This window comes from Eucyclogobius newberryi, unplaced genomic scaffold, assembly GCF_026437365.1.
Source record: "Eucyclogobius newberryi isolate DKJ021-1_F unplaced genomic scaffold, fEucNew1.0.hap1 SCAF_16, whole genome shotgun sequence".
NCBI classification, from domain to species: Eukaryota; Metazoa; Chordata; class Actinopteri; order Gobiiformes; family Gobiidae; genus Eucyclogobius; species Eucyclogobius newberryi.
In genome coordinates, this window is record NW_027315790.1 from 11,919,284 (window position 1) to 11,937,040 (window position 17,757).

At 40.2% G+C, this 17,757-nt stretch overlaps 3 protein-coding genes across 3 annotated transcripts; 1 reads left to right on the forward strand and 2 right to left on the reverse strand.

The window, feature by feature from the left end:
• The first annotated feature begins 1,009 nt into the window (after positions 1 to 1,009).
• On the forward strand, positions 1,010 to 2,241 carry LOC140361401 (forkhead box protein I1-ema-like). The gene is made up of 3 exons (XM_072447112.1): positions 1,010 to 1,334; positions 1,410 to 1,505; positions 1,589 to 2,241. Exons 1-3 carry the CDS (start codon positions 1,194 to 1,196, stop codon positions 2,189 to 2,191), a joined length of 840 nt encoding a protein of 279 aa, XP_072303213.1. The 5' UTR covers positions 1,010 to 1,193; the 3' UTR covers positions 2,192 to 2,241.
• A 261-nt stretch (positions 2,242 to 2,502) lies between these two features.
• LOC140361752 (catenin beta-1-like) lies at positions 2,503 to 9,661 on the reverse strand. The gene is made up of 17 exons (XM_072447575.1): positions 9,494 to 9,661; positions 7,789 to 7,838; positions 7,056 to 7,265; positions 6,739 to 6,989; positions 6,426 to 6,664; positions 6,157 to 6,358; positions 5,919 to 6,063; positions 5,640 to 5,743; positions 5,438 to 5,572; positions 5,152 to 5,355; positions 4,899 to 5,057; positions 4,712 to 4,831; positions 4,481 to 4,631; positions 4,269 to 4,390; positions 3,748 to 3,808; positions 3,486 to 3,681; positions 2,503 to 3,407 (listed from the first exon to the last, which is right to left on the reverse strand). The coding sequence occupies exons 2-16, from the start codon at positions 7,799 to 7,801 to the stop codon at positions 3,491 to 3,493; spliced, it is 2,307 nt and encodes a 768-aa protein (XP_072303676.1). The 5' UTR covers positions 7,802 to 7,838; positions 9,494 to 9,661; the 3' UTR covers positions 2,503 to 3,407; positions 3,486 to 3,490.
• A 367-nt stretch (positions 9,662 to 10,028) lies between these two features.
• On the reverse strand, positions 10,029 to 17,487 carry dync1li1 (dynein, cytoplasmic 1, light intermediate chain 1). The gene is made up of 13 exons (XM_072447576.1): positions 17,311 to 17,487; positions 16,991 to 17,064; positions 16,146 to 16,262; positions 15,832 to 16,062; positions 15,584 to 15,738; positions 15,338 to 15,431; positions 14,961 to 15,096; positions 14,777 to 14,888; positions 14,604 to 14,663; positions 14,482 to 14,526; positions 14,310 to 14,397; positions 14,097 to 14,213; positions 10,029 to 11,295 (listed from the first exon to the last, which is right to left on the reverse strand). Exons 1-13 carry the CDS (start codon positions 17,412 to 17,414, stop codon positions 11,177 to 11,179), a joined length of 1,452 nt encoding a protein of 483 aa, XP_072303677.1. The 5' UTR covers positions 17,415 to 17,487; the 3' UTR covers positions 10,029 to 11,176.
• Positions 17,488 to 17,757: the final 270 nt, after the last annotated feature.

The window sequence follows — 17,757 nt, forward strand, 5'->3', positions numbered from 1 at the left end:
CAACAGTTAACACCTACTCACCCACCTTTATAAATGTAAGTGCATTTGCCTTTGCTGTACAATAACCACACCATTCATTTACATGTCTAATTCACATGCATCAAGCCAAGATCTGACGAACACAGCTCCAGAGTCAAAGTAGCTAATCTGTATCCACTTCACTGAGATTTAGGGCGTGCCTTTCAAATTAACCATGCACATTTTTGTCTTGTAGTCACTATAATGTTTAAAACCCACTGCATAAAACTATGTGACTGGTTTTCAAATTATGACTTAGTTTGGTGGGATAGCACCTGTGGTAAATATGTATCATAGTTTTACTTCCGTTAAATTGTAGTTTGTGAAGACATTTTGAAAGAAAATAAAAATTATGATTTAAAAAAAAAGAGCCGAGTTCTAAAACGGAATCCCTCAACTGATGTCATCAATGTGTGACGTGAGAGACAATTGACACAATTTTCTTACAGTTTAAATAATCATTCAACAAAAGAAAGGTGCTATATGGTATTATTGTTCATGAAATCATAACTGTTATGTAATTATATGGATTAATATATATATATATATATATATATATATATATATATATATATATACTGCAAACAAAAGTATTAATTTGATGTGGTCAAATTTATATAAGTAGCCTATATACATGATTACAATGTTAAGTTTATTTGAAAAATAAAAAGTTTACCTTTAACTAAAATAATTCATTGTTAAAAAACATAATAATTTGGTTTAATATAATGAATTAGGGAAAATAGGCTGTCCATCTATCTATATTTCTATACATCCATATCTATCTTTATAAATGAAGATCAAAAATCAATGCATTTGCTAAAAAATTCTACCAATGGGTCACTCAAACAACCAGCCAAGGACTGGATCTTATTTATTTTATTCATTATTCAAGTCACTACTCTTTTGTTTGTAGTTTGCCAGTGTGTAGAAGGGAAACCTTGTTTACAGGGTAAAGTTAAAGACCCGGTGATCCTTCTAATCTAATGCAAATGGTTCTGACTGCTCAAAGCACTGGCCCCACCTTTGCCATTTGTGGCCCATCAACTTCAGAAGAGGCTCATTACACAGATAAACACACCCCTGAATGCTATTGTCCCGACCAGGTATAAGACGGAACAACTGGACTCACACACACACAGTCAGTCTTCATTCTCCCAACAGCAAACAGGAAGATGGTCAACATGGGACGTCAGCTGCCTATCTTTATCCCAGCCAGCACAGAGCAGCAAGGCTTTTGGAAAAGCACAACTTACCTGGCGAAGATTGCCCTTATTCTTCAAGGCGCTCCTGGCAAAAAGCTTACTTTCAGTCAGGTATGAGATAAGTACATCATTAAGTGGTTATTTACTGTATGGCTTATTGAATACTAATTATTTGTTTGTGTTCAGTTGATGTACAGACTCGCACCACTGTTCCCTGAAGATACAAAAGCTGTCGAGAGCAACATTAGAGTCTGTCTCTCCAGCAACACTTGTTTTGTAAAGGTAATAAATGAGCCTTCATGTTGTGTATTTTAGCCTATGTATGATTTGTGTGCAGAGGGAGTCATTTGTGTTTTGTCGTGCAGATCCCAATGAACCCACGGTCCCCAAGGTCCCTGAACAGCAAAAAGAACTACTGGAAACTGGACACGCAGCAGGTCACGGAGAAGATGGTGCGCCGTCACTTCAGAGGACTCCTGGAGTTCTTTCCCGAGTTGGCCTCTAAAATCCAAACTCTACCATCAGAGAGAGCTTCTGTCTGCTTTCCTGAAGCTGCCTGCAAAGCTGAAGTCAAGTGTGAAGTCAAGTTTAGCAGCCCCTTTTCTATTGAATCTATTCTGAAAAGGGACAGTCCACGTGTCAGGACCTCTGGACCCTCTGCTCCGTCCACTGTCCCGTTCAGAGCAGAGCAGCAGCCTGGGGTCTCTCACAGGGGGGTAAAGAGGACATTCAACTCGGACATAGAGGAGCTAGACCGTTCGTCTGAACCGTACCCCATGTTGCCGATAGGGGGCAGCAGACACAGCGGATTCTGTTCACCTGGAGGAACAAAATTCATCAGAAGGAAGCATGTGGACAGTGAGTCCTGGATGTACACCAGCACAGCCAGCACTGGCCCCTGCCTCAGCAGCCACACCATTTACTCTGCACCCATTCTGTGCCATGGCCTTTTTAGATCCTGGGTGTGAAGTTGTGTCAAAAATTCTACAGCACTTGGATTTTGAATAAAATGTGTTTACAAAGACGTTATTGCCCATTGTCATTATTGAAAATTCCTCAGCTTTACCCGACATTAACGTTACGACTTTGAATCCCCCATGCATAAAATTACGTCGCACATTTTTTCATAGTTTTGGCCGGGGTGCGACTTATATTATCACACTTGCAACCGCATTTCAAACAGTGCAACTTATGTTTTTTTTTTTTAATTAATTACTAAACTGTTTCCTTGTTTTCACGCAAAAGTTTACTTGATGAGAGTAAATAAGTTCAGACACAGTTGAAATAAAATGTCTATTTATTATTCAGCTGTGTCATAACCTCATCTCCAAAACAATCACAGCAGGACTACAACTGGTTCATCAGCCAAGCTATCTTCAATAGCAAGGGAAACTGGGTTTTATTGACCACCAGTGATAGCATTTAAGATTTTCTATCAGACACCCAATAAGCATACAAAATAGTTAACCTACAAGTGATACTGTCTGTATATAAAACACTTGTCTCTAGATTTATCCCTGACCAACCCCCATTTTCACCCACAGCCCCTTTAGAACATTTGTGACACTGACATTTTTATGCTTAAACAAGCACATATTAAGAATGCATAATTCTCCATTTTCAGGATTATAAAAAAACTACACAATGTTACATTTTAAGTCAGAGTACATTTAACTGATTATTAGTGTTCTACACATTCTGCCATAGACCAGAAAGAATTGTATAATATCACTATAACTTAATACTAAATGCCATCTACATAAAATTAAAAAAATACAAATGATTTTTGATTAAGATAAAATAAAGATGGCTAGACAAAGGCAAGCTGGGTCGGTACCAAAACAAGAGTGAGTAATACAAAAAAGAAATAAAATTGAAACAGAAATAGTATAAGAAACAAAAACTGATAATACAGGCAAGGCTAAACATGTTTGTTTCCAACTTAAAACCACCTCGTGTGCACCAATTTTGAACCTGCTTTAAGCCCTCCATCGTGATTCCACTTCATGGTACTCTTTTCTTGTACAACTTCCTTAAAACATTCCAGTGGCAACCATCTTTTTCATGTGTCAGGCACTTTCCAAGATCCCTCTTCTCTTCATACCTTCAACAACTCTTCAGGCCAATTCTAATGCTGTTTTAGATAATTTGGGCCAACAACTATGCAGGTTTTACCGAATAAAACTGAAAGAAAGAATAAAAGATTATTTTAGTATCATGTACCTACAAATAGACAAGCAGAGAAACTGGTGTAAGCTTTACCATTTCTACAGGTCGGTGTCAAACCAGGCCAGCTGGTTGCTGTCCATTAGGTCCTGGGTGTGTCCCAGGTCTGGCAATGGATCAGTGTGGTGGCCCAGGTCTGGCAGAGTGTCAGCGTGATAGTCAGCAGCATCCATCATAGGGTCCAACAGAGCGTCCTGACCATAGGGGGCTGGATAGGCCCGGTATGCGCCATCTAACAGAACAATTCACTGTCACCTTGATAAACAGTAAAAACAAGGCAAAGTGTAAATTAACGTACCATCTTGTCTGTAGGCCAATGGATCTCCTTGAGCTCCAATGTCCAGTCCCAAGTCTCCGGTCTGTGAAAAAAACATAAGAACATAACCTTTACATATGCAAAATGGGTAAAAACTAGTGACAGGAACATAAAAAGGCCCTGTGCCAGACTTTTATCTTGTAGTAGAGGTGTATCCTGCAGGTGTACCCTGCAAACGTGCCAAAGGATTTATGCATTTAAAAAGAATCAGGTCTAAGTGAGTGCAGGGTCTTTAAGATTCAATGTTTGAACTTGTCTCGTACTGCATGCGGACTATAACAGCGTTGTTTACTTGTCCAACTTGGGTTGCATTGCTCATTTGGACCATAAGTTTTTATATCGTACACTCATAATGAATAATTAGATATATCTTGCTTTTATTTGTTAATTGTTGTATGTTGCACCTTAATATCAAAGCAAGTTCCTATGTTTGTACATTTTGTTAACTGACAATTAAACTTTTTCTGATTCTAAAAAAGTTACCAATCATAATTTAAACATACCTCATTCCACGCCATTGGTTCAGTTCTGAACAAAGAGCTGGTCAGTTCAACTGACAGACGTTTCTTATAATCCTGTGGCTTGTCTTCAGACATACGGAACAAGACGGCTGCAGCGTAGGTTGCTATATAAAAAACAAACCAACCACAAAGCCAAGTTATAGTTGCAATGGAAAAAAGAAAACTAAAATGACAGGTGCACTACTTGAACTCACCAACACCCTCATTTCTTGAGTGTAAGAGCTCTGTGAGTGGGGCAGTGGCTCCTTCAGCTTCTATTGCCTCTGCTGCTTCTTTGTCCTGCGCCAGTTCACAGAGCACACCAGCTGCCACACGCTGGATGTTCTCCACCGGAGAGTAGAGCAGCTTCAGAGAGAAAACAGGACAGGTGAACACATTTACCTTCAACCAAGATCTAACCCCGACGTTAAGCCTTAAAACCTCACTTGGACAAAGAGTGGAATGGTGTTAAGTCCTCTTATGACAATTCTGTTATGGACATCTCTGGCCAGAATGTGCAGGGCACCTGTGCACCCCTCTACTATTTCCTCCATTCGCACTCCCTCCTGTGTAGTAACAAAACATTAAACAAGAGTACATGCAAATATTAGACATTACAATTTAGAAACACACCACAAACTGCTGTTGGTTTCCTCCCATGCTCGTACGTCTCTGTGTATCCTGGTGTGCCCTCACGAGCAGCTGCACAAGTCTGGGAATTGCTCCCTGCTCACGCAGCGCACTGTGATTGGCAGGACAGAGAGCGAGATTGCGAATAAGTCCAACAGTGGCCTACAAAGAAAAGAGTAAAGGTTTTGTTACAAATAGTAATACAAAAAAAAAAAAAAAAACTCAAGACAAAAACATGACTGAATGAGACAGTGACCTTGATGAGAGGCCAATGGGATGGAGGGTGCAGTAGTTTAACCACGACTGGTAACCCATAATGAAGGCGCACTGCATTCTGGGCCATTTCAGCGTCCTGGTGGCGGGAGGTGAGGTGGCGCAGGGCACAGACAGCAGGCTCTGTTATGTCCTCCCTGTCACCAGCACGGAGCACTGTTCTCACGAGGGCCTCAATGCCTCCAACCTTGTTCACATTATAAGCACATATACAACTTGAAAACCAACTCTTTATAAATTTGTATTATTGTGTCCATTCCGAAGCCTACCTGGCAGACCATGAGCTTGTTACTGTAGTTGTTGCACGTGAGGTTGGACAGGATACCCGCAGCACAAGTCACAACATTGATGTCATCACTGCCCAAGAGCTGTACCAGAGTTCCCAGGAGACCTTCCATTCCTTCCTACAGAAAAGGTGTCAAAGCATGAACTGTGTGTAATCACTAAATGCTATAAACAGTGTGCCTTTACCTGTTTTGTGGCAGCATCAGAAAGATTCCTCAGAGTCCAGAGGCAGTTCTGAACTAAACGCTGACTGGGATCTGTCAGATGGAGCCCCAAGGCCTGCATTCCCCCTACAAAACAAAGTGACATGTGTATTACACAGCCTATGAGTAAGCGAACATAAAAAGGGATAAATACTGAAACACAGTATCATTAACGCAACTGGATGCTCCGGCCCCATTTGTACTCTTAATCTTGCTAAAAAGTTGCACAAATAATGAGTCAATTTTTCGAGCATGTACTTACCAGCCTCCACAATGGCAGGTTTGTTGCTGGAACAAACAGAGAGCACTTTGAGCACTCGGCTGGTGGTCCACAGCAGTTTCTCATATGTAAATGTCCTCATGATGTTGACCAAAGCCTGGGGCCCACCACTGGCCAGAATAATCAGCTAAAATTCAATCAGATTTGAAAATTAGTTAAATGTTTATATATGTGAAAGGTGTGAACAAAAATAATAAACACAAGCAGATACACTTTATACCTTGCTTTCCTGATTGCCATAAGCCAGAATCTGGAGGCAGTCCGTTGTAATTGCCAGGAATTTGACATTTGTATTAGACAATAGTGCAACCATTTTCTGTAGCCCTCCAGCCAAACGAACTGCCATCTTTGCTCCTTCTTGGTGCAGTAAAAGGTTGTGAAGAGTGGTGATGGCATAGAACAGCACGCTGTCCACAGGAGAGCTGTGAACACAACAACACAACGCATTGGAGATCAAGTTGTCATTGAGAATTGAAGACAATCACTCACCCGAGCATTTTGACAAGGGCCGGGATGCCACCAGATTTGAAGATGGCCAGAAGCCCCTCACGATGATGAGAGAGATTGTGCAAGGTTCCAGCCGAACAGCGAGCAGTCTCCACATCACCTGTGTTCTGCATGGCACGGACCACTGCAGAGACCATCTGTGGGGAGCGCATCAGGGCATGGCGGGATGCCTCCTTCTTTGACAACTGGTGCACCATCACAGCTGCTTTATTCACAACAACCTGCAACACACAACATTTTAGGGATCCAATATATTGGAAATGGTTAAAAGGAAAAAAACGTTGATAGTTTGTACCTGATCTTCATCATTGAGCAGTTTAGTGAGCTCAGGTATGGCACGAGTGGCCAGCTCGGCATCATCTTGGTAGTTAATAAGATTGACAACAGCATGCTTTAACATCTGTGAAGGCTCAGCTAAGCGCTGCACAGCTGTGGGGTGGGCAGCATCCAGCTGAGTAGGAGGGATCTGAAGGCCCTCCTCCAGGGTCTCTGGGAACATGGCGGCCCTCACACGCTGAGCCCGGGTCATGGCAAAGCCCTCCAGATCTGAAATTACATAAGAACTTTAAATGTGTGTCCCTCAGATTTTCCTTCAGTCTGTGACGCACTTACCTGTTGCCTCTGGGGTGAAAGGCTGATTAAACTCCCAGTCGTACAGAGCTGGGTCATCCTCTTCAGTATCTGGATTCCCCTTCCCACTCAGAGAAGGAGCCGTGGTGGTCACCCCAGACTGGATGCCCGAGTCCAAGTAGGACTGCTGCTGCCACTGACTCACAGCAGCCTTACTGTCTCCCATGGCCATGTCCAACTCCATCAAATCAGCTGCAAGAAAGAGAGAAGATGACAGAGACATTATTACAAATTCTTCCACATTACAGACTAGTGATGTGAGGGTCAGGTGTTTCTCCAACTAGCGGGTCTTTTGCCATTCTCTGCTCGGCATAGCATCAATTTTGTAACCTGCCCCGCAATGAGATGAGACTTTACACACACACACACACACACACACACACACACACACACACACACACACACACACACACACACACACACACACACACACACACACACACACACACACACACACACACACACACACACACACACACACACACACACACACACACACACACACACACACACACACACACACACACACACACACACACACACACACACACACACACACACACACACACACACACACACACACACACACACACACACACACACACACACACACACACACACACACACACACACACACACACACACACACACACACACACACACACACACACACACACACACACACACTTTCTAGGGTAATGAAGTGTTTACTTACACTGGGTAGCCATTGTTCTTGCTGACCCTCAGCCCGTACAGCAGATTAAACTAGAGAAAAAGAAGAAAGTTGAGTATCGGTACTTATAACTTTTTATTTGTTAATCCCCAAAACACTGGGGTTCTTAGGATTGGAAAATAATCGTGCACGTCTCCAGCACTACCTGGCTCGCAAACACTAAAGTGAGGGGAAATGCCGAGCCGCCACCTTCAGTCCAGAGCAGAGGGTATTTCCAGGGCAGCATGAACACAATTCACCATTCAGCAGCAACCAACATCAAAGGCATATTTCTGTCCCTCCCCCCACACGGCCAAGGCCCGACCTCGCAGACTGGGTTTCCAATGACAGAAACTACCTCCTTCGCCCCACAATCTTTGCTCATCTGAAGGAGTCTGTCTTTTCACAACATCAGTGAGGAAGAAAAACACTTACTTCAAACTATAATTATGTGACATTTATTTTACCCAAACTTGCAACATATTTTATTTGTATTTATGTTTAGTTGAAGGTTTCCATTTATTGTACATTAAATGCATAACTTTCTTGTTTTCATACAGAATTATTTCTAACACTGTCAAAACCTTAAATATCGTAAGCTTGAACACTTTTAGCAATACTGAAAGTTTAGGGCTGCAACAATTATAATTTTTACTAGATATGACCGAGATGAAGCTTAAGCGATGCTACTTGATGACATCTTTTATTTAGGAACAAAATACATTTTCATTCAAAACACCAATTAACTAACATTAAAATCTTGAATTGTATTAAATACTTTTTACTCTACGAAAGTTCTTGCATTTTGCAACATGAAATGTTCCTACTGTGGGACAAAAAGATTCTCATCTTTTTAAAAGTGGCCCGCTTTCATTCAACTCCATCAGGTCACTGTTCCAATATTGTAAATGTAATCTTTATTTGTTCACATCCACGGTTGCCTCGGGGTCGAGCAGTTACATATCGTTTAACGGTTAAGTATTGATAATGTGGCATAAATTCAAGGGACACAAGCAGCACAATAAACACATACGAATGACATCCAACGACATGTTTAAACCGTGAGAGTGTCAGCGCCGTAGAAATAACGTCAGATCAATATATGGAATATGAGTTCATGATATAGTTTGTCGTTTTGACGTATGTTTTGTTGAGGACCCTCGGAGTAAAGGTATGCGACGTGAATATGAACATTAACACGGCTAACGTTACTTCGTGCCATGTATTCAAAGGCGTATCAGAGATGCTTCTTCCATTTCCAGAAAAGCTCAACTTATCACCAGCCAATTTCTTCAACTTCAATTAGCGGGACTTTGCACGAGCCTTCACACCAACCCAACAACCCAAGCTAACCTTGCGTGCGTAGCTAAGCACTAGCTTTAGGTTGCTAACCAGCTAACATAAACAAACCTGGACCCAAGGTTGGTAAACGCTACAAAAGCAGGACAACACTTGGCAGATGGGTTAATGTGATGTGTAACGTTGACAATAATGAATGCATAGTTCGGACAGAGACGACACATCCACATTTACACTGACTCGGTTAGCTTAGCCAGGACGTATGAAAAGTAGATCCAACAAGCCACCAGCCAAATCAGAAAACCCCAGCGGAGCCCACTCCCTCGACAAAGATGGTTTTCCGTCGTGAACCAGACATTGACGTGTTCCAAACATAATCGAGCGTCATTTAAAAACACAGTATCTTTACCAGAATTGAGTGGTTCCTCCGTGGCTCTTGTTGGATTTTTTTCTTCTTTTACTCGATTGAAAATGGGAAAGGACTGGTGTGAGGTGAGCTACCCGAGTCCTAACCACACCCGCCGTAGCGCCACCGAAGATGCTGCTTCCGCCTGTAAGATCTAGCTACAAGATGGCGGAAGGAGACACCACGATATTCTGCCGCACTTGATCAAATAGGGCGCCATTTTAAACTAGTTGTTTAACTATTGAATAAACTGAGACACTTTCTAAAATAATTAATTACTCAAACAGTATGTTGATTATTAATAATCACCGAAATAGAAAACATAGATGATAATGTAGCCGTTTACTGTAGTGGACTGTAGAAAAATACATTGGATTAATTAGTGAGGAATGTGGTTCATGGGCTGCTACAGTAATTTGGGGGTGGGGGATTGGAGAATAATTAAGGTACATTTGACTCAAACACAGATGCCCATATTTTGTGTGTGTGTGTGTGTGTGGGGGGGGGGGGGGGGGTGAAGAAGAGTCGGGCAGTGCAATCCGAATAAATACACCTTTTATTTGACTGATTAACAGATTTGATTATACAAACGCCAACACAGAGCTCAGAAATAAAAGCATGACAATGACTGTACATTCTTGATGTGACTCTCATTCTGAACCCCTCAACGCCAGTATTTACTACAGAATTACTAGTGTCTTTCTGTACAAATAAAGCTTAGCCACTGCACAACCATTGCAGTGTATTGTCCGTTTTAACTAGTATGGATATAATGCATACACGTCGTGGTTTGCCAAATATAAAGAAGGTATTGTAAGGGTAGTTCTCCATGAATTAGTGTATGAATGCATTTATTCCATGGTTGGCTTTTTTTTAGTCCAACAGGCAACCTGTTGAGATTAGTGTATTGACTCCAGTGATGTTTTGAAATTTGGTTACAACTGAAAATCTCATAACATATTAGGTTTACATTGAATTTATTCCTTAATTTGATCTACATTTGCCACATTCTCGCTTTGACTGACAAATCGTACACACACACTCACTCATACAAATACTGGTTTGTTTGTCCCTTTATCTTTTTATGTTTGCAATTGGAAATTTAAATGTGTTAGCCATTTTGTTTTAGGCATTTTGTTCTCTTCATCCAAAAATTACAAGCCAAATGTGACCCGTTTCACACACCTCATATACAAACATTCACTCAATCTGTCCTATTGTACCTAAGTGCAGTTTTTTCAACATGCGCGCTTAAACTCTAGAGTAAAAAACAGTAACAATACCATCACAATAATTTGATGGATCTCTCCACTCCAATCAGGTCTAGGGTTCACCTTTTTGTCTATCCACAAGGGATTGCAATTCACACTTTACAATGCCCCAAACCTTTGTTTTTGAGAACAGAAATCAGCTGTTTCCGCATAACAGCCAGGAAGAAAAGAAAGATGGAGGAAGAAGAATGTGTCTGTAAAGTTTTAGCGTAGGACAGCGATTTCTCCTCATTTAGGACAAAGTGAAAAATGGTGTGAGAACATCTGTCCAATCCAACCCCATTTCCTCGTCCATGTTACTCTATTCTCACATCTTTACAATGAACAGAGGAAAATGGGAGGCTAGGTTGAAGAGTCAGGAGGTGACTCGGAGGGGAGGGGCAACAAAGAGGGAGGAGTTGATGTGTGTTGGTCTTCATGTATCTTGTCCATCAGTGGCTGGGGTTTCGTTGGCATTGGACACGTCTACTTCAGTGTCACGACTGGATATGCGGTCCAATTCTGCCTGTACATCACTAATTCCCAGCTTTGAACCTGTATCAATTTACAAAAATGGACAGAATGATTCTGTTAATTTGCATCCATGAAATAAAATTAAATTCTTATTTTGGTGATAAAAATGGTGCAAAAATTGCAACTGACAAACAAGGATGGTTTTAATTAAGGCTGAACGAAAATGGAGTCCACTTTTTTGGGATATTTCTAAGGATATTTCTAAGGATATTTTTGACCTGTAGGTTTTATTTGACAGGACAATGTAGTGTGAAAGATGAGAGGTGGAAGGACATACGGCAAACCCCTATCCGGAATTAAACTCACAACGCTGCAGCCAGCTGTACATGGCATACTGTAAGTGCTATCCACTGCATGTACCATTGCTGTGGTGTGCATATATGTATATGAGTATGAGAAAGAGTTAAAACAATACATCAAGTCGATATTAGCAGTCTTAAATCTCCAGCCTTGGCAGATATATTGTTTGGCCTGACAACCTGACTAAATGGTTTAGTTTGAGCTCCATTAGCTTCAGTCGATCAAAAGAGAGCGCTGGTACACTGCTGTGGTGGACGGCTGGACACCTGAAAATCCTTGCTACAGAATATAGATTATTCTTTATAATGCCCTTGCGTAAAGACAATAATTCTATATAATTGAGGAAAATGATTTAAAAAAAAAAAAAAAAAAAAAAAAAAAAACGCTACATATAGGCAGAGGTCAATGACAATCAATTTTGCTCGATTCAAATAAATATGTAAGGCCATCCCTAAAAAAAGCAGGATAATCTCAGTCAATAAGACATATGTTCACAAACCCAAAGGTTGAGTAGGAATGAAACAATCTCAAAATAATTTTGTGGACTTCCACAATACATTAAATTAGAAACTTTTTTCGAGGAAAAGATGATATTTCTACAAGTCTGTTTAACTCCACAATGTCACAAAAAATATTGTACTGTGAAATAAATATATTTTTACATCCCTCGTAGATGATCAAATACACTATGGACATGATCTTCAACAAAAGTAGACATGGGGCAAGTTTACAACCCATCACATAATTCAGCCTTAGTTAGACCCACATGCTGTGTGATGATTGCAGGCATTAGCTGTTCAAGATGTAAATAACATGCCCAAATGAGAAGAAAAAGAAAACATTGCAAAATAACTGTGGTAAGCCACAGTTTCTTGCGAGGTTTTTCCATGTTGGAAGCATAGTATATTATAGGTAGTGCCTGTATAATATAAACATAGTCCAAAGAAAACAAAAAATATACAATGCATAGTGGTAACCAGTTTTGAATCAAACTTTAACTAAAATACATATTAAATATTGTTTTGCAATGCAAGAAGAATGTTGAACATATTGATGCCTTGTACAAAAGGTAAAACAGAAGGGTGATAAATTGATGGATGCTCATGACAAACTTAAAAACAGACTCAAGCAGTGATTATGTTACTCTCACACACCTCAACGTGGCCAGCATCCTCTGGCTATTGCATACACACATGTGAATGGCGGTTATAGTGAGACTGAACAACAAATGGGTGTTATGAAGAAAAATTGTGCATGATCAGGTTTAGATATTAATATCTAAACCTGATCATCTATGTCAATGCATTGTTCAAAAGGTAACAAACAGAAATGTTTTAGTAGTTGAAAGTCTAATATAGCGTTGTCAAAAGTATTGTAAATCAGATGTTAATAAATACAAAAAAGTTAAAATTTGACTTTTCCTTTACAGTTTTGAGCTTTATCAAAACTGGTAGAAAACCACATGGAAACAAAGAACAAACAAAAAAAATTACAGCAGGTTTTTGCCCAAATCATTTTTGGTATCGAGTATCCAACCTATTTCTTGGCATCAAAATAGGGTTTAAAATTTGAATATTGTGACTACACTAGTCTAAAAAGCGGCCTAGAATTAACTTTTACATAACTTTTTGTGATTTCGCATGCTGCATATACTTTGCGTCCAAATCCTGTCAGTGGTTGCCAGGGGAGCGCCCCCAGCTGTCTGCTGCCTCCCTGTGCTCGAGTGACTGAGCCTGCAGCCTCAGACTGAGCTGTGGACGGACATTTCAGACTAGCTTTTGACCTGGAATTTAATGTTACCATTATCAAAATATCTGTTAAATATACGTGTAAATGTGTAATCCTGGTTCCACATGCTTCCTTTGGATTGCTGCTTTTGACTTGCTGTCATAATTAAATCTTCCATCAATAAAAAATCCCAACTCAGCAAATGCAGAATAAAATGCAGATTTTAGGAGAGGTGTAGAACACTTAAATAGATTTGTGTGCCCTTAAAAGTCCTTGATTTCCTGCAGTTGATAATGTACTGTATTATTTGGGCTGGGTTGTAGATGGAATGAATGAATTGCTACTCTAGTTTTGTGCAGCTAATTTTCACCAAATGAACAACAACATGCACCTTCTCCTCCACCTCCCTGATTAGTGCAGTTAGTCGATTTCACACATGACTATTTCAAGGTACTGAATGCTGTTAATGACTGTTCTGGTCCACTTTGTTACTATACAATAACATAGTAGTAGGTTAGTAAGGGTTAGTAGCTAGATAGTTTAGGTTACAAGTTTTTGCACAATTTTATTTTTCTATTAAACAAGGTTGAATTAAATTTAATTCAATAAAAAAATGTAACACCCAAAATCACAACAGCAGTTGAACAGTGAAAAACAGATTAAACAGTTAATTGAATTAAGGGTAGTGTAAATAAAGTATTTTCTTAAATTATAAGTATAATAAAAAGGCGGCGGAAAAAGGGCATAGAAAGCTTTATTATTAACAAAATAAACGTGTTAAAGCAATTTCTCACCTGATTTCCGTACTGTTCCAGGAGTGCTGTTGCCACCTGTCCCAGGACCACCTGGTCCAGCTTTTTTTGTCAATAGACTGTTAAAGAAGTTGGCCAAAACACCCTCACTAGTCTGACCTGAAGCATGAAGTGAATCAAAATTATTAAAGTCTTCTCAGTATAATTGATCATTTTCAATTGGCCGACAAGCTACCTGTAATACTATTAACTTACCAGCTTGAGGCATGGCATTTGCAACATTGGCTGCTGCGGAGCGGTTACTCGTCCTTGGGGAACCTGTGGGTGCTCTGCTTGTTGAGTCCTATGAACAAGCAAATTATATTTTACGGACTTTGTAATTGGAGATTACATTTGAAAAAGCCACATCCAAAATAAAGTAACTTACTACAGGCCGTCCTGTGGTCACAGCAGGCTGTTTGGCTAGTAGTGACTGCAAAATAAGATACATTACTAACTAACTGGTACTTGGTAAAAACCAAAGCCTAAACTGATAAAATGTTGACAGACCTGAAGTTTTAACAGAAACACTTGGTCATCTTCAGCTTGTATCTCCTTCTCATGGACAATCTGAAAAATGTGAAATACAATCAATTAATTTCAAAACTATGTAGACACTTGTAAAACAATGTAATATTAAATGACTGACGAGTCTACCACATACTTGAAATATTATGCAATACCTTTCTAACAGGAGGCTTAACTATTACATCCTCAAAGCTGTCATCAGCTTTTACTGTCTGAAAATTCTCATGGAGGATTGCAATCTTCTTCTCGTTGTCCCAACCTGAAGGACTAGTGGTGGAAAATTATTATTAGATTAATTAACACAATTCACTCAAATGCTATCTGAATGCTAAGACTTACATGAAAACAGCATCTCTTTCCACTACCTGAGCAGGACAGTGGAAGGGAAAGCCATAAAGTCGGTGAACCAAGTATTTATAAAGCACATCCAGATTCTTCATCTCCTTTACTGACAAGTACACCAGAGAAGCCCCATCTGATATGGCAGTCAGGGATAAGTATTGCCAAAAATTACACAAATGAACACCATAGGACATCCAAATAAATTATCTAATTTACAAATAGTTTCAAGAGAGGACAATCAATTCTCAAAATTAACAAAACAATGGTAAAGCACCATGGTGTATGAGACTTTGACTAAATGAGAAATAGCTTGAGTTTTTCTGCCAGTTGTGTTAAAAGCGTTCCACAGTAAAATCATTTTCAGTGAAGGATACACTGTAGACAGAAGTGTCTGACATGGGACTGAATAAAGTCAAGATGTTCATCTCTGTAGTCGTGCTCTTTCTCCAATGTGCTGATGGCATCACACTGGGGAAGGACAAAACATAGTCAGAGAGTTTACTGTGTGTCCAAATGGCACAATTCTTCTGCTGATATACACAAGTACAACATTGCAATTGTTGATATCAATTATTAAACAATAATCTAAACTAATCAAATGTATCTAATATTCAACACACCTTGGTGCAGACCACCACTACTGGTATTCCGAGGTTATGTGTGAGTGTGTTGTCTCCCAAGGGTAGAAGAACACTTTCTTCATCTTCATTCCTTCTCTGTGGCGTGCCTTCCTCTCCACTACCTGGTTCTGTGTATTCCTGAAACTGCTTAACAACTATCATCGAGACAAAAAAACATTTGCAAAATTTACTGAAGTTAGTTGTGAAATGTGTTAAAATGCACATTATTTTAAATTAGCTTCACCCACTTTTGTGTTCTAGCTCCCTCAATGTTTCTGGGGGGACCCGTAATTTGTCAATGTGTTCCCTTGCAACAGCGGCCCATTTTTGCAAAGAGTCCAAAGCATTCCAGGGCTTTGACATGTCAACTGTTATCAGCAGCAGTGTGTCGCTGATTGCATCCACAGGTATAGCTACTCCCTGCAGACCTTTGTGATAGAGGTCTCCATCAAGGACCCAAGCGTTACATCTTGTGTGATCTAAAGATACACAAAAAAATGGAACTTATAATTAGGACATTCTCAAATATCTAGTCAGCAAAATATGAATGTATATGCGTTACCATCAATGTCATCGTCATGGACACTAAAGTAGAGGTATTCAAGGCCACGCCCCTTCATATACTCTTCAACTCCTTGCAGCTTTGCAACTAAGGTGGTTTTTCCTGAGCCCACCTCACCTAAAAGATGAAATAATTTGTAATCCATTGCCTTTAGCGTCACAAGTATACAATTGATTCTCATTAATACAAACAGAAAAATGTACATGTGGGACATTTGTCTAAAATTAAGTTAATTACGTTCTCAGACAAAGTGTCTATATTCAGGTTCAACAAAACCACATGTATTGCATGCAAATGTGATATGCATCTTCTCAATGTGAATATGAGAAGATGTACTTTGTGTATGCCATGTTAGACCATGCCGACAGGGGGACTCGTCGCATTACAAAACAAAGCTGTAGATGTGTATGCATCATCACTACAATCCAGCTGCTGAAATAACTACAGATTTGCGATTTACACGAACAGGATGTACAAACCATGTGTGTTATTTCCTGGGCCAAGGGAGACAGGAGGCACCATTCTGCAGTATAAAGACTTGTATGCACACCCTGATGAGTCTGCATCAGCATCCTCCTGCTGCTACTACTAGCATCCCTCAAAGCTAGAATGACTTGCAATGCATTATATCAAGAGCCGACGCTTATCTGTATGTCAAATACCATACAATGCATCATAACATACACTTCTCTATTCTTAAAGAGACGAAAATCACGTGACAAAACAGCACATCATTGAGGAGCGCAGCATTATAAGGCTTCAGACTAAACATGCGGCAGATTTTTGGCTACCCAAGCTATGCCCAGTGGTTAGCTAGTGCATGCAGACACAACACAGATACCTACCCATGACCAGAACATTTTTGCCAGCCGGGAGTTTAGATCTTGAATGGGTTGACACTTCACTCAGGATGGTAGACCTAAAACACACACTGCGCGTTAAAATAAAACCCCAATTACATTATTTTTATACACAGAAAGTGAAGACTGACAGCGGGTAGCTAATACAAGCTAGTGCTGCTGTGTCTATGGCCAGTGTCTGGTCCTGATGCTAGCTAGCCTTATTAGCAGACTAGCTGTCAAAGAGCATCATCTTTGTAACAATGGTCACACCACCTCCTTTAACTCAAATTACACGATCCAGGCTTAGGTATTAGTACGTTCACCATAAATTTTGCCCGTCATCCTCTTCTGGGTTGGCGTTTTCCAGTGTAGTCTTAGGTCCAGTTGATGAGGAGGATAATAATGCACTCCTCCCTGAAGTCGCCATCTTCGCAGGGTTGATAAACCGAGCGAGCGCCCGGATGTAGCAGCGCTGCGCTAAACCACAGCAGCGCTATGGAGCTATAGAGCTAACTCGTGTACCCTGTGCATGGGATCGGGGCGTGGTCCATTGGGTCCACGGCTTGATCCACCGCATACAAAGTCTGCCAATGTGTGTGCCTAAATTTTACAACCATTTATTTATTCATTTATGTATGTATTTATTTATTTGACCCATTTCGAATCAAACCAACTTAACGTTTTATACTGTATCACAAAACAGTCCTTTGGGGGCACAATAATGCTTTTATTGTCTGAACAGAAAAGAGAGGCCTAAATTGACTAATTGG